At 46.7% G+C, this 26,326-nt stretch overlaps 1 protein-coding gene across 1 annotated transcript in view; it reads right to left on the reverse strand.

The window, feature by feature from the left end:
* STX1A (syntaxin 1A) overlaps positions 1-26,326 on the reverse strand; it is a 447,455-nt gene that overhangs the window by 127,118 nt on the left and 294,011 nt on the right. The window contains exon 6 of the mRNA XM_029613098.1: positions 9,325-9,433. Coding sequence (XP_029468958.1) covers positions 9,325-9,433 — 109 coding nt within the window. The remainder of the gene's footprint in view (positions 1-9,324; positions 9,434-26,326) is intronic.

A 26,326-nucleotide genomic window follows, 5' to 3' on the forward strand; every position in this document is an offset into this window, starting at 1 on the left:
AGGACTTCACTGATGGAGCTTCTATAAGCAGAACTTCACTGATGGAGCTTCTATAAGCTAACAGAAGGGGCCAGAGCCTGAAGTAAAGGAAAGAAATTCACCAAAGGATGTTCATTACTGACCTCAGGACCCAAAGCCTCCACACCGGCATGCAGTTGACCCCGAGTTCCAGACCAAGTAAAATCTGCAGGAACAGATGCACCCAGCATCACTGTACCCCTTCACTCCAACCCGAGCCAGATGCCTGTAGCTCCGGAGCGCATACCGATGACACTGCCATCAGAACTGCCAGTGAAGAAGGGACTCTCACATCAGGACACAGGGAGACCTCCCGAACATCTTCCAGCTGCCAATCTGTTCCCTCAAGACCGGCAGCACCGAAGGAGACACCCAACACCATCGGGGACAAGGAGAGAAGTTCAGTTATAACTGCCTGGTGCTTTGGAAGAGGCTCAGAACAGGCAGAGGGAAACCCTTGGAGCTTCCCTTTGCGCTTAACCATGCGGAAACCGAGCAAAAGGTAAAAAAGCTTCTCTCCGTGTGTCTTCTTATGCTGCCATTTTGGGCCTTGCCATGGCCACTAAAACAATCTTTAATGGACTTGTAAGGTAATGTTCAGCATTCATTAATAAGTGGGTGCCCTTCTGGGCTATCAGTTTAATGTACTTTGAGAAGAGTGAAAACCTAAAAGCTGAATTAAGTAGAAATGAAATATTAAAAATTAAAGAAAATAAAACAGGAACTGAAAACTGAATGCAGCCCCTGATTGTGGGAATGTGTGTTTGTGTAGGTGTCTATCACTAACATCCCCTTGCAGCCATTCTGGAATATGTGTACATGTGGGATGTGCAGGTGTGTGACATGTCAGTGCAGTCTATTACTGTGGAATGCAGTAACAGCTCATGCAAATGAATGCCCCTTACCCCTTGTTCTATATCCTGACACATATGGAGCATGTCAGCAGTGGCTGCATCACTCAGTTATAAATAGTAATTGCCTGCCAAGCATAAACATTACCTGCCATCCAAATCCTTGGCAATGAAGAACTTCTCACTTTTTAAGATATTAAATAAAATGGCATATTGCCATCTGCTTGAGAAATAACATACATGTCAGTCTGTGCTCACGATACAAAAGCCTCTCATTCTTATGAGGGGTCTTCACAGGTGATGGATAAATATGGAAGTTTTCATGTAGTCAGAGGACATCAAATATGTATTACAAGGAATAATATTTCCATTCTCAATTATGGGAGTCTTTACTTAGAGCCATAATGACTAAAGTCATCCCTTGCTGAATCATGCGATCCAATGAAATATCCTTTTCTGTAGAAAGTGACCTGTTATTCCAAACCTTCCTTAGGGATCAAACACCAGTCCCACTGCCACTCAAGAAGCACACTCAAAGCTATCTGCAAATCCCAATACAACTGAAAGAGCACTGTTCACTTCTGTCTAAGTCTCATAGCTTCTTCTACCACCTCTCAAAGAGCATCACATACAAATATTTGCAGGTCCCACCATTCCTCCCACTGCTGCTCAAATACCATCACCCACTGCAAATCTCACAGATCCCCAAATTTCACCTTCCATGATACCTCATAATTTCCTACTGATCAGTGATGACTTCCAGATCTCTTACAACATCGTTGCCAACCAGCCCTATGTATCTCCCACATAATAACCTACCTAAAAGTAACTCCCCTAACATCTAGGACTGCAGCACCGCCTCCTCAATCCTCTGAGAAATCCGCTTCATGTCTCAGGAACTGCATACTCTGGAAGAAATCCCTTACCCCATCACCTTAAAGAAGCCCTTAGAATTTCACATCCATACGCTCCTTCCCCATCACATCAGACAAATCCTCACACATCTGGAAGCTGATTAACAAAGGAAACTGAGTACCTGACCTAGGCAGTTTTAGGTGCCTAAAGTTTGGCAAAATTTCAATTGTATGAGGCACTTAAATCTATGTCTGCCTAGGTTAGGTGCCTAGTGCTAGAAATCAGCACTGAACACCTATCTTACTTTCCTCACCTCTGGCTAGGTTCACTTTTTAGGGCCTAAATCTAGGCATCTAGTAAAAAATAGGCACCTAAATTTAGGAACTTAGCAAGGGTAAATTTTCATTCATGCAGATCAAGGTTCCTAACTCACCAGCAACTTAGGGCAGTTTCATACTGCTTTCCCCTCTTCACTTCACTTACAGGTGAATTTTAACAGCCCTACGTGCGCCAAAGCTGAAAGATGCGCACGTGTCTTGGGCAGGGGCGCAATGTATGGATTTTAAGAAAAGCAGAGTTGCTTACCTGTAACGGGTGTTCTCACAGGACAGCAGGATGTTAGTCCTCACATATGGGGTGACATCATCAGGATGGAGCCCAATCACGGAACACTTTTGTCAAAGTTTCCAGAACTTTGACTGGCACCTACTGGGCATGCCCAGCATGGCACTAACCCTGCAGCCAGCAGGGGTCCCCCTTCAATCTCGTCTTATAGTAAAAGTACATGCGAAAAATAAAATAATAAATGGTAAGCGATCCCAACTCTGCGAGGTTGAGGGTGGGTTTCGTGAGGACTAACATCCAGCTGTCTTGTGTGAACACCTGTTACAGGTAAGAAACTCTGCTTTCTCACAGGACAAGCAGGATGGTAATCCTCACATATGGGTGAGTACCGAGCTGAGGATGCCCGAGCAATGCACCAAATGTACCCAAAGACATGCAACAGGCACAAGAACTGGGGTGGAATTTGGTAGAGGGCATCCTGAACCCTACCGGGTTGGCGGAAGGATGTTGGTACCTCAGTTCACAAATAAGTTGCGTAGCACAGACTGGCCGAAGATGTAATCTTGTCTGCCAGCCTTGTCTAAACAATAATGGGCTGCAAAGGTGTGGAGAGAGCTCCAGGTAGCAGCCTTACAGATGTCAGCAAGTGGCACTGAGCGTAGGTGCGCTACTGATGTTGCCATGGCCCTGACAGAGTGTGCTTTAACACAGTCTTGAAGCAGAATGCCTGCCTGTTGGTAACAAAAGGAAATACAGTCTGCCAACCAGGAGGAGAGAGTCTGCTTACCCACAGGTTTGCCCAATTAGATGGGATCAAAGGAAACACAATTGAGTGCATTTCCTGTGGGCAGCTGTACGGTCTAGATAAAATGTTAGAGCATGTTTACAGTCAAGGGTATGCAGAGCCTGTTCTCCTGTGTTTGAGTGGGGCCTAGTAAAGAAAGTGGGTAGTATAATGGATTGATTGATATGAAATTTAGGGTGAGTGCGGAGTACTATCCTGTCATGCAGACATTTAGTCTAAGGCGGGTAGGTGACTAAGGCCTGTAACTCACTAACTCTGCGAGCCGATGTGATTGCCAACAGAAAAATCACTTTCCAAGTGAGATAGCGAAGATCACAGGATTGGAAAGGCTCAAACGGCGATTTCATGAGCCTTCCCAAAACCATGTTGAGGTCCCAAGAAGGGGCCGGAGGGCATAGTGGAGGTTTAAGGTGAAGCAAGCCCTTCAAAAAGCGTGTGACGAGGGGTTGTACTAAAATGGGTACATCCCCCACATCTTTATGGAAGATGGCTACCGCACTGACATGTACCCTGATAGAAGAAGTTTTGAGGCCTGACTCTGACAGGTGCCAGAGATAGTCCAGAAACTTCAGTGTGGGACAATTGAAGGGATCGATAGACATTTATTTATTTATTTATTTATTTATTTGGAGTTTCTTATATACCGATAGCCGTTTGCACATCGTATCGGTTTACATACAACTAATAACTTGTGGGCATAGCCCTTACATCGAACAGTAAAAGTACAGTGGAAAAACAAATATACAAGAGATATGTGAAATTAAAAGCTCTAGGAAACAATATACAAAGGTCTATGTAACAAGGTCTACGTAACAAGCTCTATGAAACAATATACAAGGGATATATAAGTATATAATATCGGAGAATGAAAGAGGGTTTCTTGGACAAATATAATAATAAATATATCTTAAAGAGAGCAACATGGAAGTACACCATCCCATAAACCTGTTCCATTTATAATTATAAGACTGCCTCGTGGAAGGCTTTCGTGAAGCTACTAGGACACGGGAAACCGGCTCTGAAAGGTTAAGAGGTTGAAGTATTAACCTTTCAACATCCAGGCAGTCAGGGAGAGGGCCTGGAAGTTGGGGTGACAAAGGCAGCCATTGTTCTGAGTTATCAGAAGCGGGTCCTTCCCCAGAGAAATGTGCCGGTGTATCGATAGGTCGTGGAGAATTGGAAACCAGACCTGGCGTGGCCAATGAGGAGCTATGAGAATCATTAGTCCCTTGTCCCTTAGCAACTTCACGAGAGACTTTGGAATGAGTGGAAGAGGAGGGTATGCATAAAGGAGACCGCTGGCCCACGAAAGGAAGAAAGCAAATCTGGACTGGCGGTGTTGACTGTGAGTGAGAGAGCAGAAGTTCCCTACTTTGCGGTTGTGAATTGACGCAAAGAGGTCTATGTGAGGGTAACCCCAACGTTGGAATATTGAGTCCGCTACAGTGGGGTTGAGGGACCACTCGTGCGGTTGAAACGTGCGACTCAGCTTGTCCGCCAACACATTGTCCACTCCCAGCAAGTAGGTGGCCCTGAGACACATCGAGGGGGAAAGGGCCTCCGCCCATATATGTGCAGCTTTCTGACACAGGAAGTAGGAGCCCGTTCCCCCTTGCTTGTTGATGTACCAAATGGCCACCTGGTTGTTGGTTTGAATCAGGATGACCTGGTTGGAGAGGTGATCCTGAAAAGCCCTGAGAGCATATCTGATTGCATGTAGCTCCAGGAAATTTATTTGGTGTTTGGCTTCTTCTGGAGACCAGATGCCCTGAGTTTGCAGATTTCCAACATGTGCTCCCCAGCTGAGGTTGGAGGCATCTGTTGTGAAGGTTATTTGAGGTTCTGGAATCTGAAATGGGAGGCCTTGTACCAGATTGGATTGGTTTGCCCACCAAGCTAGCGACAGACGGAGCTGTTTGGTGATGCGGATTGAGGAGGACATTGGCTGAGAAGACTGAGTCCATTGCGATCTTAGAGTCCACTGCATGACTCTCATGGCGAGGCGAGCCATGGGAGTGACATGCATTGAGGAGGCCATACGACCCAATAATATCAGGAAGTGACGTGCCGTTGAACGTTGTCGAGACTGCAGTCGAAGGGCCAGAGAAGCGAGAGTGAGAGCTTGATCCTGAGATAGGAAAGCTTTCACTCTTAGAGTGTCCAAGTCGGCATCTATGAACGATAGAGTTTGCGAAGGAACTAGTCTGGATTTTTGATAGTTTATGAGAAAACCCAGAGAGATCAGGGAATGTAAAGTGAGGCGAAGGGACATCAGTGCACCTTGCCGAGAGGGAGCCCTGATCAACCAATCATCCAGATAGGGGTAGACGTGGACACACTGACTCCTGAGGTAGGCCGCTACCACCACGAGGCACTTGGTGAAGATGCATGGGGCAGATGCTAGGCCGAAAGGTAACACTCGATATTGGAAGTGTTTTGGGCCTACTAGGAATCGCAGGAATCTGCAATGTGACGGAGTAATTGAAATGTGCATGTAGGCGTCCTGAAGGTCTAGAGAGCAGAGCCAGTCTCCCCTTGGAAGAAGGGGAAGTAGAGAACCCAGAGTCACCATCTTGAACGTTTCTCTTTGTAGGTATTTGTTTAGAGTGCAAAGATCCAATATTGGGCACACCCCACGACTTTTTTGGAATCAAGAAATTCCAATAGAACCCTTGCCCCTGTTCTGAGAGGGGCACTGGTTCTATTGCTCGGGACTGGAGGAGGGAAACCTCCTGCTCCAAGAGTGGTGAATGGTTGTATGTTCCCCACGTCAGGTGAGGCGGGGAATCCGATGGGACAGAGAGAAATTTGAGGTGGTAACCTTTAGACACCACTGCAATTACCCACTGATCTGTGGTGACTGTGTGCCATAGGCTGGAGAAGTGGCACAACCGGCCGCCGACCGGAATGGTTGGAAGTGGAAGCTGGGTACTGCTTTCTAGAAAGGAGTCAAAAACCTGCCGCTGGATCTGGTTGAGTGGTGGGCTGTGACTTCTGCCCTCTAGGCTGCCTATGTTGGCCTTTTTGGTAAGGCTTAGAAGGCCGACCCCTGGAAGCTGGGAGATAGTAACTCCTCTGCCGATAGAATTGTCTTTTAGAATCCCTCTTAAAAGATCTTTTGGATGAAGAAGAGGGATCAGAAGGCAGTAAGGATAGCTGGTGCAGACTCTCTTTGTGGTCCTTGAGCTGCGCCACTGCTTCTTGAATCTTTTCACCAAAAAGATTATCCTCCGCACAGGGCAAATCAGCCAATCTGTCTTATATCTCTGGCCTGAGGTCTGAAGATTTCAGCCAGGCCCATATCCTTGCACTGATACCGACTGCCGACACCCTGGAAGCGGTGTCAAAGATGTTATATGCTGATCGTACTTCATGCTTGCCAGCATCTAAGCCCTTTTGTGCTAGGGCATGAAGTTGGTCCTGGAACTGCAGAGGTAAGGCCTCAACAAAGTCTTGAATCTTCATGAACAAAGCCCTATTATATTGGGCCATGTAGAGTTCGTAGGATGCAATGCAAGAGAAAAGCATTGATCCATGGAATACCTGTCTTCCAAATGCATCTAGGAACTTCTGATGTTTCCCTGGGGAATGGATGAATGAGGTTTGGAGCGTCTGGCCCTCTTCTGGGCTGACTCTACAACCACCAAGTGATGATCCAACTGAGTTCTTTGGAAGCCAGGGGCTGACTGAACTAAGTAGGTGGCATCTGCTTTTCGGTTAACAGGTGCCACAGAGCCAGGGTGCTCCCAGTTTCTCTTCAAAAGGTCCAAAAGGATGTCATAAATAGGGATGGACATGATTTCCTTTGGAGCATCGAGAAATTGTAGAAGTTCTAGCATCTGGTGTCTAGAGTCCTCTTCCACCTGAAGCTGGAATGGGACTGTTTCAGACATCTCCTTTACAAAATTAATAAAGGACAGGTCCTCTGGAGGAGAACGCTTCCTTTCATCAGGAGGGGGAAGGGTGGGAAGGTAGATCATCTGAATCCTGGGGCGAATCGTCGGTCCAAGAATTATAAGGGTCATCACTAGCTCCCAAGTGTTCTTCAGAAGGAAGTAACGGGGATATTCCTGAAGGCCCTGGCCTGGACATCGATGGTCCCGAAGGAGAAATCGAAGGCATTGATGGAGGCATCGATGGTGATATGGCTGGCATTGAGGGAGGCATCGACGGAGGCACCGATGGAATCTGTGACATCGATGGATGCGTCAGTGGCGGCACTCCTGATGGTGGAATGAAGAGCGATGTTTCTTCATCTTCTTCCGATGACAAGAGAATTGGAGAGGAAGGAGTCGGGTCCCTCGGTTCCACCAGTGGAAGGCACCGATTATCTTGTCCATTCTAGCCAATAGCGGTGCCAGCGCCATGGCTATCGGGTTGGTGACCGGAGGAGGAACCGGCACCGGCATCGATGGAAGTTGGAAGCCCTGGAGTGCTTTGCCGATGGCCTCTTGGATCATCCGATCCAATTCCTCATGGAAACCTGGGGCATGAATACCCAGTTCCGGAGTGAAAGGAAGCACCGGCGTAACCAGAGGGTCCACCGTTGAAGGTGGAATTGCAGATCCCGGCACCTGTGCAGGTGGGGAACACCTTGGTGATCCAGAGACAGGAGAGGACGAACCCTTTTCTGTACGGGGCTTCTTTGTCAGAGGCTCAGACAACATCGATGTCGAGAGTTTAGCGGTATCGATGGCCTGAGCTTTACGATGACGGTGTCGATGTTTTTCTCGATGTTCCCCCCCGGTGTTTTTCCAGAGGAGGAACAGAGGGGGGTCGACATCCATGGAGTCGTCTAGGCTGGTTGGACAGCAGCGGATTCCCGGTGCTGGCGTGACGTAGATGGCACTGGTTCATTTGACATCGACGCTATCGATTGAGTCGGGGTTTTTGGCCGAAAGAGAAGACCCATCTTATTCAGTCGAGCCTTGCGACCTTTTGGTGTCATTTGAGCACATTTGGTGCAAGTAAGGACATCGTGGCCGGACCCTAAGCACATCACACAGACCGTGTGAGGGTCAGTGATGGACATTGTTCTAGTGCAGTCGGGGCTCGGATGGAAACCAGACGCCATGGCTTCGACAAAATTTAGTCGTGGTGCGGTCGATGGCTGGAAGGCCACGAGGGAAAAACTCGACGGTAATCGACCACAAACGGGCAAAAAACTTACCGTTTGACCGTGGACCAAAGAAATCGATATGGGGACCCTTGTGTGGTAAAATGTTTTGAAAATTTTCAAAGTTCCGTGAGGAAAATTCCTGTCAGGAATCTCTGAAGAGCTCCTTAACCCGCGTGGCTACTGCTGCACGGAAAAAAGAAGACTGAAGGGGGACCCTTGTTGGCTACAGGGTTGATGCTATGCTGGGCATGCCCAGTAGGTGCCAAAGTTCTGGAAACTTTGACAAAAGTGTTCCGTGATTGGGCTCCATCCTGATGATGTCACCTCATATGTGAGGACTACCATCCTGCTTGTCCTGTGAGAACACTTGATACACGCAAATCTCCCAGTATGCGCATAAATCAAAAAGTTAAAAAAAAAGGGATGAGTTGTGGTCTGGGCGGAGCATGGGTGGGACATGGGCATTCCGGGAAGGTGACTTGAAATGTGCGCGTCAGTATTTATACACAAAAGTACGCTGAGGTCCCCTACTACGTAACTTTACTTCTGCTATGGATATCGTGTAAGTTTTAAAATAAAAAAATCAGGGCTAGTCATGGGGTTTGAAGGGTCATGTCTAACAGGGTAAAATAGAGGAAGGTTACTTAGGGGTTAAGAAGTCAGGATCCTTTATCTGGGTGAACAGGGAACGGACTAGGGAAACTGGTAATTGTGTCAGAGCGCTTATCAAAATAAAATCCCCTACTTACTTGGCAGAGTCGACCTTTGCATGCACAAGCGTGTGTCCATATAAAACTGCGCGCACATGAACACGCGGAGAGCTGATTTTATATCATACGCACATATGCGTGTATGCTATAAAATGGCCATGTCCATTTGTGTGAGCTGCCATATGCACATATGTGTTCGCCCGCATGGCTGTTAAAAAGTTACTATCTTAGCTTACACCTCTTCCCTTTATCCAGCACCATAACTTCTCCCAACTCTTGCTCTCCTCCTCAACCAGAACACCCATATCTAATGACAACTGTAATTTTCTTTCTTCAAACTCCTTCGATAGCCTCTTCTTCAACTCTGCAAAGATTCCCAGCTAGTCAAAGTGTTCCACTCACTGATTTCCAGCTGCCTCTGGATTCTTCCTTTGCAACGCTCCCTGTAGTCTGACTGTGTGGCATTGTACTCAGACATCACCTCCACAAACTTGCGTGATAACGTGGAATGCTAAAGACAGAAAAACATAGATGTCTTTTAAGCAAGGTGTAATCACACAAGGGTCAATACAAAGAAAAGAACCTCTTCACCACAGTACTACACAACATACATCAGAAGAGGAATACAATAAATTGCATCAATATTTTATTTGCATTTTGTAAACCTATCTAACATTAAAAACTATCTAACACACTCATACTATACTCATGCACTCACATCTAAAAACAAACATCTTCAAAAACATGAAAATCAAAAATGTTATCAAGTAGTTCAATTATAATATAAAGTGCAAATGCTCACATCATATTTTAAACGTTATACAATAAATAAACCAGGAGTAGTCTCCTGGTTTATTTATTGTATAACGTTTAAAATATGATGTGAGCATTTGCACTTTATATTATAATTGAACTACTTGATAACATTTTTGATTTTCATGTTTTTGAAGATGTTTGTTTTTAGATGTGAGTGCATGAGTATAGTATGAGTGTGTTAGATAGTTTTTAATGTTAGATAGGTTTACAAAATGCAAATAAAATATTGATGCAATTTATTGTATTCCTCTTCTGATGTATGTTGTGTTTTAAGCAAGGTGAACATGAGAACAAATTCTACACTAGAAACTTAATTAGAATTCAGATTATGAGGTCAGATTGATAGTAACTGCTTCAATCTGTCACATGGGAGTCCAATTTTCTATTCCTGGACCAGGTCTCTGTATCTTATGGTGGCTAGGACTGGAAATGTTGATGAAGCAGCTCCTACACCCCCTTTGGGGTAGGAAAGCCAAATGCTGTTCTCACAGAGGACACCAAATATCTGTATCCTTCTGTCAATCACAGGAGGGTACTGCAGGACTGTCTCTGGGGGATAAGATTTTAGAGAAAACTGAAAAGTACACATGCATGATAACACTTACAGAAAAATGGATGAATCAGCACACAGTTGAAAATTATGAGCAATAATGCTAATCAGCACAGCTTTATAAGAACATGAGACATGCTGGGTCTGACCAAGGGTCCACTGTCTTAGACCAAGGCCATTCTAGATCTCTAGGAATTTCCTGCCAGATCCATGGTAGTTTTCCTCAAGTCTACATAGCTTGTGTTTATGGAGTTTTCTTCCAGGAACTTGTCCAAACACTTTAGAGAAAAGTGAAGCCTACAAAAAAGATCACTTGCAGAAGGTTAGGCACTCAGTGTAAGAGTGAGGATTACATTTGAGGCATAGTGTGACTTGGTCTCATGTTCTATCTGAGGAGCTCTCCTCACACACACTTCATGCAGTGCTTCCGGGGGGGGGGGGGGGGGGGGGGGGAGGGATATTAAAAAATGTTATGTAGGTAAACACATGTTTACCCATGTAAAAACTTGTTCACAGCATGCATTCTTTTGGCCCAGTGAAAAAAGGTTAGGTTTAGTTTCAGGGAGGGAAAGTATATGCGAAGCGTGTGTAGTTTCTGGGCACACTTTACACTTACTCCCCGGTGCTAGACCACAGTTTCTCCTTCAGTTTTTCAGGCTTGAGTAATTGTTTGTTTGTGGTAATCCAAAGGCAGGCAAAAAATCTATAGAACTTCAGTCAGTATGGTTCCAGAGATAATAAAATTGCTTCCCACAGAACAAATCTCTGCAGTAGCATTAATTAATTAGTATCAAGCAAAATTGTCACACCTAGTAAAAGAAACTCATATCACTTAATTTTAAATGTTTCCTGAAGAGTATAGAACTGTGAGTCTGCTGCACAACATTATCACACAAATTATTTCAGGTCTCTGGATAACTATTGTTTCCAACAGCATATAAACAATACCATATAAACAACACAGAGAGTGTGGGGTCACTGACACACTCTCCGCCATCATAGCACAGAAACATTTAGTATGATATCCCTGCCACTCAACTGCTCCCTAGTGGATAACTATTGTAAAATGTGTTAAAGAGATATTTGTCAGAAAAATAAAATAGTCCTGTTGGCCTGAAAAAAAGATATTTGGCATGTGCATGAGGACCACCAAAGAAACACCATTAAAGCCCTCCACAAACAGGTATCTACCCAAATACAAAAACGGGGATTTTCAAAGGAGTTACGCATGTAAATGTAACATTCTATTGTAGCAATTTTCAAAAGCCTTTACCTGCACTTAAATAAAACCTATTGATAATCCAATAACATATATTATAGCGATTTTCAGATGCCCACTTAAATGGGTAAAGTGCATTTGTATGTGTAAAGCCAGTTTTAAGCACATAAAAGCTTTGAAAATCAAGCCTAAATGCCTTTTATTTAAGCAACTTGTATTCCACCAAGCCACAGATCTTGGTGGATAACAATACATACATAATGCAGAAACATACACTAACAGACAGTAAACAATATATAAGACTCAGTAAATTAAATTAGGTTAAAAAGTACAAACAAAGGTACATCCAAATCTTGTTTTTTAGTCTTGTCCCCAGAATCCATTTTGTCAGACTGCACTATGGAAATAACCCCTGGCTTTCTAGCAAACAACCTGGGGATTTAAGAGGGAAAATCCTGGAAAAGAAGATTGCGTTAAGCCTTTTCCTAAAATGTAGCAGGTTTGTTTTGACCCTTAGTTCCTCTGGGAGCAGACCTCAGATCCAAATGTCTTTATCCTAGCCAAAGCGCTAACACAATCATACAAATCTTACTGCTTCATCTGGGAGAAAGCAAATATTGCTTACCTGTAACAGGTGTTCTCACAGGACAGCAGGATGTTAGTCCTCACATGTGGGTGACATCACAGGATGGAGCCCAATCACGGAACACTTTTGTCAAAGTTTCCAGAACTTTGACTGGCCCCTACTGGGCATGCCCAGCATGGCACTAACCCTGCTGCCAGAAGAGATCCCCCTTCAGTCTTATTTAAAAGCTACAAGTAGTGCCGAAAAATAAAATCATAAAACGTTACGAACCTAACACCGCGGGGCGGCAGGTGGGTTTCGTGAGGACTAACATCCTACTGTCCTGTGAGAACACCTATTACAGGTAAGCAACATTTGCTTTCTCACAGGACAAGCAGGATGGTAGTCCTCACATATGGGTGAGTACCGAGCTGAGGATGTCCGAACATGCACCAAATGTACCCAAAAGTGTGCAACAGACACAACAACTGGGGTGGAATTTGGTAGAGGGCATCCTGAACCCCACCGGGCAGGCGTTGGCACGTCACGTTGTAAACAGGTTACGAAGGACAGACTGGCTGAAGATGGAATCTTGTCTTCCGGCTTTGTCCAAGCAATAGTGAGCTGCAAAGGTGTGGAGAGAACTCCAGGTGGCAGCCCTGCAAATGTCAGGAAGCGGCACTGATCGTAGGTGTGCTACTGAAGTCGCCATGGCCCTCACAGAGTGTGCTTTAACATGGTCTTGAAATGGAATGCCCGCTTGCTGATAGCAAACGGATATGCAATCCGCCAACCAGGAGGAGAGAGTCTGCTTACCCACAGGCTGCCCTAATTTGTTAGGTGGAAAGAGACGAATAATTGAGTGCTTTTCCTGTGGGCAGCTGTACGGTCTAGGTAGAACGCTAGAGCTCGTTTACAGTCAAGGGTATGCAGAGCATGCTCTCCTGGATTGGAATGGTGCCTGGGAAAAAAGGTAGGTAGTATGATGGATTGATGGAGGTGAAAATCCGAAACTACCTTAGGTAAGAATTTAGGGTGAGTGCGGAGTACTGCCCAGTCCTGCAGAAGTTTAGTGTAAGGCGGATAGGTAACTAGGGCCTGTAATTCACTAACTTTGCGAGCTGAAGTGATTGCCAAAAGGAAAATCACTTTTCATGTGAGATATCGAAGTTCACAAGAGTGAAGAGGCTTGAATGGTGGTTTCATGAGCCGACCCAAAACCCGGTTAAGGTCGCAAGAAAGGGCCGGAGGATGCAATGGGGCTTGAGGAGAAGCAAGCCTTTCAGAAAATGTGTTACAAGGGGTTGTACTGATATAGGAATATCCCCGATACCTTTATGGAACATAAGAACATAAGAAAATGCCATACTGGGTCAGACCAAGGGTCCATCAAGCCCAGCATCCTGTTTCCAACAGTGGCCAATCCAGGCCATAAGAACCTGGCAAGTACCCAAAAACTAAGTTTATTCCATGTTACCATTGCTAATGTCAGTGGCTAGAACTTCGGTATATAAAAATTAAAAATAAATAAATGTGCGGCTACCGCACTGACATGCATTCTGATGGAAGAAGTCTTTAGACCTGACTCTGATAAATGCCAGAGATAATCCAAAAACTTCGTGATTGGACAGGAAAAGAGGTCAAGGGACTGAGAAGAGCACCATGACGTGAACCTTTTCCATTTGTAAGAGTAAGCTTTTCTCGTGCAAGGCTTCCGTGAAGCAATCAAGACACGGGAAACTGGTTCAGAAAGGTTAAGTGGCTGAAGGATTAACCTTTCAACATCCATGCCGTCATGGACAAGGCTTGAAGATTGGGATGTCGGAGGCACCCGTCGTTTTGAGTGATCAGAAGCGGGTCCTTTCCTAAGGGAATGCGCCTGCGAATGGAGAGATCCTGCAGTATTGGAAATCACATTTGGCGTGGCTAGTGAGGTGCAATCAGGATCATGGTTCCCTTAACCTGACATAACTTCACGAGAGTCTTCGAGAGAAGAGGAAGTGGAGGGAATGGATAGAGCAGACCGGTTGTCCATGAGAGGGAGAATGCGTCTCTGGGCTGAGAGTGTTTGCTGCGAATGAGAGAGCAGAAGTTCTCTACTTTGCGGTTTTGAGGAGATGCAAAGAGGTTTATCTGAGGATATCCCCATTGTTGGAAGATGGAGTTCGCTACTGAGGGATTGAGAGACCACTCGTGCGGTTGAAAGATGTGACTCAGCTTGTCTGCCAACACAATGTCCACTCCCAGTAACCAGGTGGCCCTGAGGTACATCGAATGGGAGAGAGCTTCCGCCCATATCTGTGCAGCTTCCTGATGCAGAAGGAAGGAGCCCGTGCCTCCCTGTTTGTTGATGTACCACAAGGCCACCTAGTTGTCCTTCTGGATCAGGATAACTTGATTTGAGAGGCGATCCTGAAATGTCCTGAGAGCATATCTTATTGTTCGAAGCTCCAGGAAATTTATTTGGTGTTTGGCTTCCTCTGGAGACCAAGATCCTTGTGTCTGCAGATTGGCCACATGGGCTCCCCAGCAGAGGTTGGAAGCATCGGTGGTGAGAGTTATTTGAAGGTCTGGAGCCTGAAAGGGCAAACCTTGGAGGAGATTGTTCTGATTTCTCCACCAGACAAGAGAATGACAGAGTGAGTCGGTTACGTGAACCATGGTCGACAGTGACTTGCACTGAGGACGCCATGTGTCCCAGAAGGATGAGAAAGTGACGTGCAGTCACGAATTGCTGAGACTACAGCTGGTGTGCAAGAGATATGAGAGTGAGAGCTCGCTGTCGAGGTAGAAAAGCCTTTGCCTGCAAGGTGTCCAAGTCTGCCCCAATGAACGACAAGGTTTGAGATGGGACTAAAGAGGATTTGTCGTAGTTGACGAGAACGCCGAGTGAAATTAGAGTGTGTAAGGTTAGATTGAGGGAAGACAGAGCAGCTTGCTGAGTGGGAGCCCTGACTAACCAATCGTCTACATAGGGGTAGATGTGAACACCCTGAGTCCTTAAAAAGGCTGCAACTACTACGAGGCATTTCGTGAAGACTCGTGGCACAGATGCTAGGCCGAATGGAAGCACCCGGTACTGGTAGTGCTTGGGGCCTACAAGAAATCTCAGGTATTTGCGATGAGATGGAGTTATCACAATATGAGTGTATGCGTCCTGGAGGTCTAGAGAGCAGAGCAAGTCTCCTCTTTGTAGAAGAGGAAGAAGCGAATCCAAGGTTACCATCTGGAATTTCTCTCGCTGGAGGTACTTGTTGAGGGCCTGTAGGTCCAGGATTGGACGAACGGCTCCCGATTTTTTGGGGATGAGGAAGTACCGGGAATAGAATCCTAGGCCGTGCTGACAGAAGGGCATAGGTTCTATTGCCTTGGAGTGGAGGTGGAGAGAGACCTCCTGATCCAGAAGGTTGGAGTGATTGGATGTTCTCCACGTCGGTAGAGGTGGGGAGTCCGGTGGAATGGAGAGAAAGTTGAGATGATAACCTTGAGCAATTATTGCCAGTACCCACTGGTCTGAGGTGATTGAGTGCCATCTGTTGTTGAAATGGCACAATTGACCTCCCACTGGTATGTGAGGGAACGGAATCTGGCTGCTGCTCTCTAGGTGGAAGTCAAAAACCTGAAGCAGGACCTGGTTGAGGAGCTGCTTGCGGTTTTTGTTTCCATATCTGACGAGACTGAGCGTTTTGAAAAGGTCTCGTGGAACGGGATCTAGTTGGTGGCGGGTAGGACTTCTTCGGGCGGAAGAATGACTTGTTCGAGTCCTTGCGGAAGGGCTGTTTTGAAGAGTAGTCAGAAGGCATCAGAGAGAGTTGTCTTAGGGTCTCATGATGGTCCTTAGGTTCCGCCACCGTTCGCTGTATCTGTTCACCAAACAGATTGTCCCTCAGACAGGGCAGGTCAGATAGCCTGTCTTGTACTTCAGGGCGAAGGTCAGAAGACTTGAGCCAGACCCATCTTCTTACCGAAATAGCGGCTGCAGATACCCTAGTGGCAGTGTCAAAGATATCATAAGATGATCTGATCTCATGCTTACCTGCCTCAAAACCCTTGTTTACTAGGGTTTGAAGCTGATCTTGGAATTGTTGACGCAGGGGTATCTGTCAAATCTTGTATCTGCTTAAAAATGACCCTATTATATTGGGTCATATAGAGCTGATAGGTGGCAATCCGGGAGATGAGCATTGAGCCTTGGAATACTTGGCGGCCAATGGCATCTAAAAACTTCTGTTCTTTGCCCGGGGGAAAAGAGGTATGAGGCTTTGATCTCTTTGCTCGTTTTTGTGCAGATTCAACAACTACATATTGGTGATCTAAATGAGTTTTCTGAAAGCCTGGAGCTGACTGCACCAAATAGGTAGTGTCAGCCTTTCTGTGTACTGAAGCAATGGAGCCAGGATGTTCCCAGTTCTTCTTGAGGAGATCCAGAAGAACCTGGTGGATAGGGATGGAGGTTATTTCCTTGGGAGCAGGAATTGGAGCAACTCCATCATCTGATGTCTGTCATCCTGTTCAGTCTGTAATTGGAAAGGAACCAATTCAGACCTTTCCTTCACAAAATTTATAAAGGAGAGGTCATCTGGAGGAGAACGCTTCCTATTTTCAGTCGGTGAAGGTAAATCATCGGTGTCTGGTGAGGAATCATCAGTCCAGGTATCATAAGGATCAGCACCTGTCCCTCTAGCAACTAGAGGGGGACGGGGTGGTGGGATACCTGAAGGTCCTGGTCTAGGCTCTGAAGGAATTGGAGTAATTCTCGGAGGCATAGAGGGCACTGATGGATGGCTCAGGCATAGAGGGCACTGATGGATGGCTCAGTGGTGCCGATGGACGTATCGGCACCGATGGTTGATCGGTGGCGAGGGATGTATTGGCATCCATAGCTGAGGCATGACTCCGTATGGAGGGCTGTGGAACCGTGTTTCTCCTCCCAATGACATAGTAAGTGGTGAGGGCACCGGAGCCATCGGTGACCTGGGGTCCATCGGTGGAAAAACGGCAATGAACGCTTCTATCCTGGATAGCAGCGGTGCCAATGCCGCCGGAATCGGGTCGGTGCTCGGTTCCACAATCGGTACCGGTGTCGGTGCTGGAGGAACTTGGAGTCGTTGCATCGCCTTGTCGATGGCCTCCTGAACCATCTGGTCCAGTTCTTCTTGGAGACCTGGAGCAAGTAGCTCCGGCTCCGGAATAGAAGAAGGAGGCAGAGGCATAGCCGGAGGGACCACCGTTAAAGGCGGAGTCATGGCTCCCGATCCCCTGTCGTTGCCTCGGTGACCCGGTCGCCGAAAAGGTCGGTGCCTTTTCTGGAAGGGGTTTTTTCGATGGCAGCTCGGACTATGGCGAGGTCGATGACTTCGCTCCCTCGATGGTCCGAGACTTTTGATGGCGATGTTTCTTTCTGCGATCCCCTTGGTCCTGAGGGGGAGTAGAGGGTGTTGAAGGCCGAGATGTTGTCGTTGCCAGACAGTCACCGGCCAGTGGTCGATACTGGCACGAAGTTGACCATGTCGGTTCCGACTACGTCGATGCAATGGACGGATTCGGGGTTTGAGCACGGAAGAGAAGCTCCTTCTTCTCCATTCTGGCCTTGCGACCTTTTGGTGTCATTAAGGCACATTTGGTGCAGGTTAGAACATCGTGCTCTCGTCCAAGACACATTACACAGACTTTATGGGGGTCTGTGATAGACATGGTGCGATTACAGTCCGGGCACCGTCGGAACCCAGACACCTTGGCTATGGAAAAAATTGAGCCGTGGTACGGTCGACGGCCAGTAGGCCGTGAGGCCGTGAGCCCAAACTCGATGGTAATTGACAGAAAACGGGTAAAAAAACTTACCGGAGTACCGTGGCTTGAAAAAGTTAAAGGAGGGACCCCTGTGGGCAAATTAACTTTTAGTAATTCCGTGAGGTAAATTCCTGTCAGGAATCTCTGCAGAGCTCCTTTACCGCGAGGCTACTGCTGCGTGGAAAAAAGAAGACTGAAGGCGGACCCCTGCTGGCTGCAGGGTTAGTGCCATGCTGGGCATGCCCAGTAGGGGCCAGTCAAAGTTCTGGAAACTTTGACAAAAGTGTTCCGTGATTGGGCTCTATCCTGTGATATCACCCATATGTGAGGACAACCATCCTGCTTGTCCTGTGAAAAAATCTGATCCTTTAAAAAATGCCTTTCTTTGGGAAAAATAGACAAGTTAATTGCAACAAATTATTTTGCTCTATTATCCAACACCCTTATAAAATCTTAATTACCTTCCATCTATTTTAAAAGCCATGTCTAAATGTTTCAATGAGGATGTCACTTTTGAAGGGTCAATGCCAGGTTTGTCTTTTAAACAAAGCATTATAAGGATCTGATAGAAGATAAAACTTCTCCTCTCAGTGGGAGCACTGAGAGTAGAGGATCACCTTGCTGGTGGCTGCAAAGAATCACTAAGTACTGCTTGGAGAAATTTTTAAAACTTAAAAGTATTGGAGAGAAGTAAACTAGTTGTTATGGTTTGTTAGTATGTGGACCCTGGGCCAAGGTGAGAGGTGTCACCGTCCACAGGGAGGAACCCTGTGGGCCTCACCGTCAGTAGACGTGGTCCCAGCAGATGTCAGAGACAGCTGTGGAATAGAGTCTTTATTAGATAGATAGAAGAACATAGCCCGCGGAGCGGGAGTGCACGAGAAGTGATGATGTCAGAGTAGAGGGGTATACCCGGAGGGAATACCTCAGAGGAAGTCTCTTTGTAGTGATGATAGGTCATGACCTGCAGCATAGGTACACCGAAGGAGTCTCTCAAAAGTGACGATATGATAGTAACCTGTGGCACAGGAAATACCCAGGTAGTCTCTCCGTAATGATGGTATGGTAGTGGCCTGCGGCGCAGGGTAAACCGAGGGATTCCCCACAGAGATGGTATGGTGGAGGTCCGAGGCACCAGAACACGGAGAGAGTCCAGGAGATGAAGCGGTAGTGGCCTGCAGCGCAGGGTAACCGGAGTAGCTCCTACTAGAGAGAATACGGTAGTGGCCCAAGGAATGGGGTACCCTGGAGAGGATCCCACAAGAGTAGGTAGAGTAGATCCGTGGAGTTAGGTACTCACTGAAGGGTAGTTCCAGGAAGAGTCCCGAGGAGCGGGACAGACAGCAGTCCAAGGCAGAAGGCCCTCCGAGCGGATAGCCAGAGACGAGGAAGGGCCCCCGAGGAGCAGGTACCCAAGGCATCTCACGCCGAATGCAGGAACAAGACATCCATGAGCGAGAGCAGATTCACAATGAGGGAACTCCTTGCTAACTCGTTGATAGGCAGGGCCAGTCAGGTTAAGTACAGCAGAGTGAAGACGTCATCAGGAGGGGAAGCCCCCGAGGTTCCCACCATGATGTGTACAAGAGCGGCCCACGCGCACGGGCAACTATGTGATTCCTGGGGCAAGATGGAGGTCGGCAGCGAACGCTGTCCCGGGAACGCCAGGCAGGTCAGAAATCTCTGGCGGAGGTCACCGTTTTCCCCAATACTGACAAGGCAGCAAAGAAAGAGGTGAGCATTAGTGTTCGCAGCCGTCTGTGACCGACGGGCGTAACACTATTTGGGTATATTATTTAGTATGTTCATGTGTTTTGTTTTAAATAGGTAGTCAGAAAGTCAGGCAACAAACAGAAGTTTGTGTGTTTGTATTTTCCAACCCTCTCCTAGCTCATCGTTTAATTTATAGGCAGGTGTCAAAAAATTAAAAACGAAAATCAGCCTTTTAACTTAAACTCAGAAATTCCCCACACCTTATCAAGAATTTGATCTTTCTCTTCTAGGTCACTACTAGATATATAGTGAATACACTAATACATTTAAAGGACCCTAATCGTACGTAATCTTACACCCATAGTAACCTAAAACTTAACTAGGAACTGAACAAATTTGAGATGAAGGCAGCAGTCCAGCAGCAAGAGGGGGGCCTCCCAGTCTTTTGCATTGAGTGTCACATGTATGATTTTTTACCCGCCAATGAGAAGCTGTATGTGCGCATCAAATGCATAGAGCTCCTGTCTCTCAGAGCACGAGTCAGATCTCTGGAGGCTAGAGTAGTACACCTGGAGGAGCTGAGGTAGGCAGAGAAGTATATAGATGAGACCATCAGGGACACAGTAGCCAAGTCCCAACTCCAGTCTGGCAGCCCTGGTGCTGTCTTGGAGGAAGAAGGTATCATCATCGGAAAGCATCAACCTGGTGCAGCAGGAAATGATCCTGTAGCAAGGACCTGCTCTCCAGGTGGTACATTGTCCTCTCGCTCCGAGGATGTGTCTCCCAGGTGTTGCATCCGTCGGTCTCAGACAGCTTTGCCCCGTATGCCTCACCTTGTTCTCGGCTCCTCCCGCTTACCTTGAGAAAATAGCTACTGCCGCATCTGCTAGCCGCCCTCTCCAGCGTCCTCGGAACAGCTATGGCGTTGCCTCCCGCCATGTTCTTCTCAAGGGCCTACTAGGGTGCGCGTTTTATGTTGGCACTGGTATAATTTGTAATCTATACCAATTATAGTTTTTCCTTATTGTGCCTTTCTGTAATCTGTTGTGATGGTGAATTAACTTAACGACGGTATAGAAGAGTTTTAAATAAATAAATACATCTTTATTCTGACTTTTGGCACGAACCTCAGGGACGTCCCTCACTTGCTAGCTAATCGAGTTAGCAACGACTGGATTTCGGATTGGATTCGTCCAGTCTACGCTACTTTGCCGCTTCCCTGCTGCAGCTGGAAGCTCTCTTTCTGCCTTTCGGGGTAACTACTAACCTGGGTACCTGCTCCTCGGGGGCCCTTCCTTCTTCTTTCAGGTGCCTTACTGGGATCAGGTACTCAACTCCTCGAGGGCCTGCTCTCCTTGCCTCGGTGCCTAGAACCATCTACTTCTGCCTGGTGGGAGCCTTCTACATACAGCTACCATCTAGTGAGTAATAACTCTCAGTCTATCTCATCTACAGCTTTGCTGTGCTGGGAACTCTACACCGGATCTTCCCTGTATCAACTTGGTGAGAAGGGTCCCTCTGCCGAGGGACCCTGGACTACTACTTCAGAACCTGCTCACTACTGCCACCTCTGGTGGCTTACATCTGCTGTACAATAAAGACAATTCAGTGTTTGTGCGTCCTGAGTCTAGCCCAGTACTGTTGTTCCCCATGGGGCTCCTCCCCGTGGGCGTGGTCATCTCCCACAGTACCCAGGAATCCACCCAAACACCTCAAAACCATAATACCAGGACTTTTGCCAAGGAGGGAAGGATTTGGTCAGCTGTCATAGTTGGTGATTCGATTATTAGCCATGTAGACAGCTGGGTGGCTGGTGGGCGTGAGGACCGCCTGGTAACATGCTTACCTGGTGCGAAGGTGGCGGACCTCACCGTCATCTAGATAGCATTTTAGACAGTGCTGGGGAGGAGCTGGATGTCATGGTACATGTGGGCACCAACGACATAGGAAAATGTGGGAGGGAGGTTCTGGAATCCAAATTTAAGCTCTTAGGTAGAAAGCTGAAATCCAGAACCTCCAGGGCTAGCATTCTCTGAAATGCTCCCTGGTCCAAGCGCAGGTCCCCAGAGGCAGGCAGAGCTCCGGAGTCTCAATGCGTGGATGAGACAATGGTGCAGGGAAGAGGGATTCAGTTTTGTAAGGAACTGGGGAACCTTTTGGAAAGGGGGAGTTTTTTTCCAAAGGAATGGGCTTCACCTTAATCAGGATGGAATCAGGCTGCTGGCGCTAACCTTTAAAAAGGAGATAGTGCAGCTGTTAAACTAGAACAAAGAGGAAAGCCTACAGTCGTTCAGCAGCGCATGGTTCGGAGGGAGGTATTTACAAAGGATACTAATGAAGCATTAGAGTTAGGGCATCCCAACAGAGAGGTTCCAATAATAAGAAAAGTAGTCCAAGTGCCTATAATTAAAAAATCACTTGAGCTAAAAGATTCCAATTTATCTCTGTCAACCGAAAAGCAGAATGTAAATACAAACAAAAAACTCACTTTGAAATGTTTGTATGCTAATGCCATAAGTCTAAGAAGTAAGATGGAAGAATTAGAGTGTATAGCATTGAATGATGACAGACTTAATTGGCATCTCAGACACACAGTGGAAAGAGGATAACCGATGGGATAGTGCTATACCAGGGTACAAATTATATCGCAATGACAGAAAGGAACATCTTGGTGGTAGGGTGGTGCTTTATATCAGAAATGGCACAGAGTCCAACAAGATAAAAATCCTGCATGAGACTAAATGTACAATCAAATCTTTATGGGTAGAAATCCCTTGTGTGTTGGGGAAGAGAATAGTGATAGGGGTATACTACCGTCCACCTGGCCAAAATAGAGAGATGGACAGTGAAATGCTAAGAGAAATCAGGAAGCTAACCAAACTGGTAGTACAGTAATAATGGGAGATTTCAATTACCCCAATATTGACTGGGTATGTGAAACATCAGGACATGCTAGAGAGATAAAGTTCCTGGATGGAATAAATGACAGTTCTATTTAGCAACTGGCTCAGGAACCAATGAAAGAGAGAGCAAGTTTAGATCTAATTCTCAGTGAAGCGCAGGATTTGGTCAGAGAGGTAAAGTTGGTGGTGTCGTTGGCAATAGTGATCATAATATGATCAAATTTGAATTATGACTGAAAGGGGACAGTATGTACATCCACGGCTCTAGTGCTAAACTTTCAAAAACTGAAAGGTGCAGCTACAAAGGTAAAAAGTGTGCAACAGGTGTGGACATTATTAAAAAATACCATCCCAGAAGCACAGACTAAATGTATTCCATGCATTAAGGAAGGTGGAAGGAAGGCAAAACGATTACCAGCATGGTTAAAAGTTGAGGTGAAAGAGGCTATTTTAGCCAAAAGAACTTCATTCAAAAATTGGAAGAAGGATCCATCAGAAGAAAATAGGATAAAGCATAAGCATTGGCAAGTTAAATGTAAGACATTGATAAGACAGGCTAAGAGACAATTTGAAAAGAAGTTGGCCATAGAGGCAAAAACTCACAATAAAAATGTTTTTAAATATGTCTGAAGCAGAAAGCCATTGGGTGATCAAGGGGTTAAAGGGGCACTTAGAGAAGATAAGGCCATCACGGAAAGATTAAATGATTTCTTTGCTTCAGTGTTTACCTTCTTCATTGCAACTATAACTTTTTTGAGATGCGGCGACCAGAATTGTACACAGTATTCAAAGTGTGATCTCACCATGGAGCGATACAGAGGCATTATGACATTTTCCGTTTTATTCACCATTCCCCTTCTAATAATTCCCAACATTCTGTTTGCTTTTTGACTGCCACAGCACATTGAACCAATGATTTCAATGTATTATCCACTATGACGTCTAGATCTCTTTCTTGGGTGGTAGCTCCTAATATGGAACCCAACATTGTTTAACTATAGCATGGGTTATTTTTCCCTATATCCACTTATCCACATTAAATTTCATCTACCATTTCCATGCCCAATTTTCCAGTCTCACAAGGTCTTCCTGCAATTTATCACAATCTGCTTGTGATTTAACTACTCTGAACAATTTTGTATCATCTGCAAATTTGATTACCTCACTCGTCGTATTTCTTTCCAGATCATTTATAAATATATTGAAAAGTATGGGTCCCAATACAGATCCCTGAGGCACTCCACTGCCCACTCCCTTCCACTGAGAAAATTGTCCATTTAATTCTACTCTCTGTTTCCTGTCTTTTAGCCAGTTTATAATCCATGAAAGCTCATCGCCACCTATCCCATGACTTTTTACTTTTCCTAGAAGCTTCTCATGAGGAATTTTGTCAAACGCCTTCTGAAAATCAACTGGACTTCGGCTTCCAGGGTGAATCTCTTGAAGTCCCAGCGGCTGGACTCCTAAGGGCTCCTCCTGGGGGAGTGCCGGTCTCCAGGGCGAAGAGTCTTCTTCCTCCCCGGTCCAACACCGTCCATCCGTCCAGTGAGGGTCTAGTCCTTGGTCGCATAGGACTTCACCGTAGACCACAGCGTCAGCCAGCACCGAGCTTCCGAACCGCCTCCTGGTTGGGACATTCGCTGTGGACCTCTACAGCACTCCATCTTCTGTTCCAACCAGCCCAAGGGTCCACAAACATAACAGTTTGCAAGGCCATGGACCCGGCGGACCTAGCCGGCTTGAGAGCCATTCCGGGTATAGCCCAAAGACTGCAACAACAACAGTCATGCCTTGATGCCCTGACGACAACAGTTCAGAGGTTAGCTGATCGAGTAGAAGGAGCCACAGCTGCTAACTCCACGGTATCAGGAACAGGGGCTTTGGCTGCAGCTACCGCTCCCATCCAGCTGCCGGTACCTTTACGTTATTCAGGAGATGCGAAACTATGCCGAGGGTTTTTAAACCAGTGCTACATTCGCTTTAATCTGCTTCCGCTTCAATTTCCGACAGACCGTATCAAGACAAGCTTCATTATCTCTCTACTGGACGGGAAGCCATTGGCATGGGCCTCCAATCTTTTGGAACGGCAAGATTCCCGCCTGGACAACTTGCAGCACTTCGTCTCCGCCTTCAGACGAATTTTCGATGAAGCCTCCCGCAAGTCCACAGCTGCCTCTGAGTTACTTCAGTTACGCCAGGGGAACCGCCCGCTGGCAGAATACGCTGTAGAGTTCCAAACCCTCGCCACAGAATTAAACTGGGGGAGCGACAGCTTGCATGGCATTTTTCTGGAAAGTCTCTCACCAAAACTCCAAGACGAATTGGCAGCCCGGGACCTACCGGATGACCTGGACGCCATGATCGATCTCGCAGGTCGGGTAGACCGCCGCATCCAGCGCCGATTTCGAGACAAGAAACCAACTTTTAGGCTGGGACTTGCTGAATCCACTCCGCCCCATAGCAGGAATTCCCAGCCTGGTTCCCTAGAGACCCAGGACATCGAACCCATGCAGGTGGGTCGGGGGCGTCTCTCCCAGGAAGAAAGAAGGAGACGCCAAACGCTCGGCCTATGCCTGTATTGTTGCAGCAAGGGTCACTTTCTGGCGCAGTGTAGTGAGCGTCCGGGAAACTCTCGGACCTAGGGACAGCCGGGGAGCTTACCCTAGGTCATACCGCTCCTGACTCCCCATGTCTTGTACCAGTGACCTTAATCCTCCCGGAAGAGGAGTTCGACACACAAGCTCTGATTGACTCAGGAGCAGGGGGTAATTTTATTCTTCAGGAATTGGTTCAACAACTCCGGATCAAGGTACAACCCCAAAGACCCCCACTCTGTGTGTCCTCCATCCAGGGAAAAATACTTCCTGGAGTCATCACCCGCACGGAACCTCTCACTCTTCGCACTGGCATCCTGCATCATGAGGAGATCTCCTTTTTCATCTTAGAGAGATCTATGCACCCGGTCATCCTGGGCCTACCCTGTCTTCGGAAGCACTCACCTGCGATCGCATGGGATTCCCTTCAACTAGCATCCTGGGAGCCTGAGTGTCTTAATTCCTGCCTAGCCACGGTTACTCGGCCACCGATTCCTCTCTGGACTACTACGCTGGGTTTACCACCTCACTATCAGGATTATCTTGATGTGTTCTCCAAAGAAAAAGCAGAGATCCTTCCGGAGCACCGCCCCTTTAACTATGCAATTAACTTTCACCCGGGGGCCATACCGCCACGAGGACGGGTTTATCCATTATCCCTCCCGGAGACTCAAGCCATGTCGGCATATATTCAGGAGAACTTGGATCGGGGGTTCATAAGACCATCGACATCTCCAGCTGGGGCAGGTTTCTTTTTTGTGGCAAAGAAGGATGGGTCCCTCCGACCCTGCATAGACTACCGAGGTTTGAACAGTATTACTCGGCGAGATAGATATCCTTTGCCCTTGATCCCGGAACTTCTGGACCGACTACAAGGGGCCAAGATATTTACCAAATTAGACCTTCGCGGGGCTTATAACCTGGTTAGAATTTGTCCAGGAGATGAGTGGAAGACCGCATTTAACACAAGAGACGGACATTATGAATACCGGGTCATGCCCTTCGGCCTCTGCAACGCCCCAGCAGTGTTCCAAAACCTCATGAACGAGGTTCTTCGAGAAATGTTACACACGTCCGTCATTGTTTACCTTGACGATGTACTAATCTACTCCAAGGATCTACAGACACATCGTCAGGACGTTCGCCAAGTTCTATAGAAGTTACGTGATAATCAGCTTTACGCAAAACTTGAAAAGTGTTTCTTCGAACAAGAATTGTTACCCTTCTTAGGGTACATTGTATCCTCTACGGGAT

This window comes from Rhinatrema bivittatum, chromosome 8 (assembly GCF_901001135.1).
Source record: "Rhinatrema bivittatum chromosome 8, aRhiBiv1.1, whole genome shotgun sequence".
Lineage (NCBI taxonomy): Eukaryota > Metazoa > Chordata > Amphibia > Gymnophiona > Rhinatrematidae > Rhinatrema > Rhinatrema bivittatum.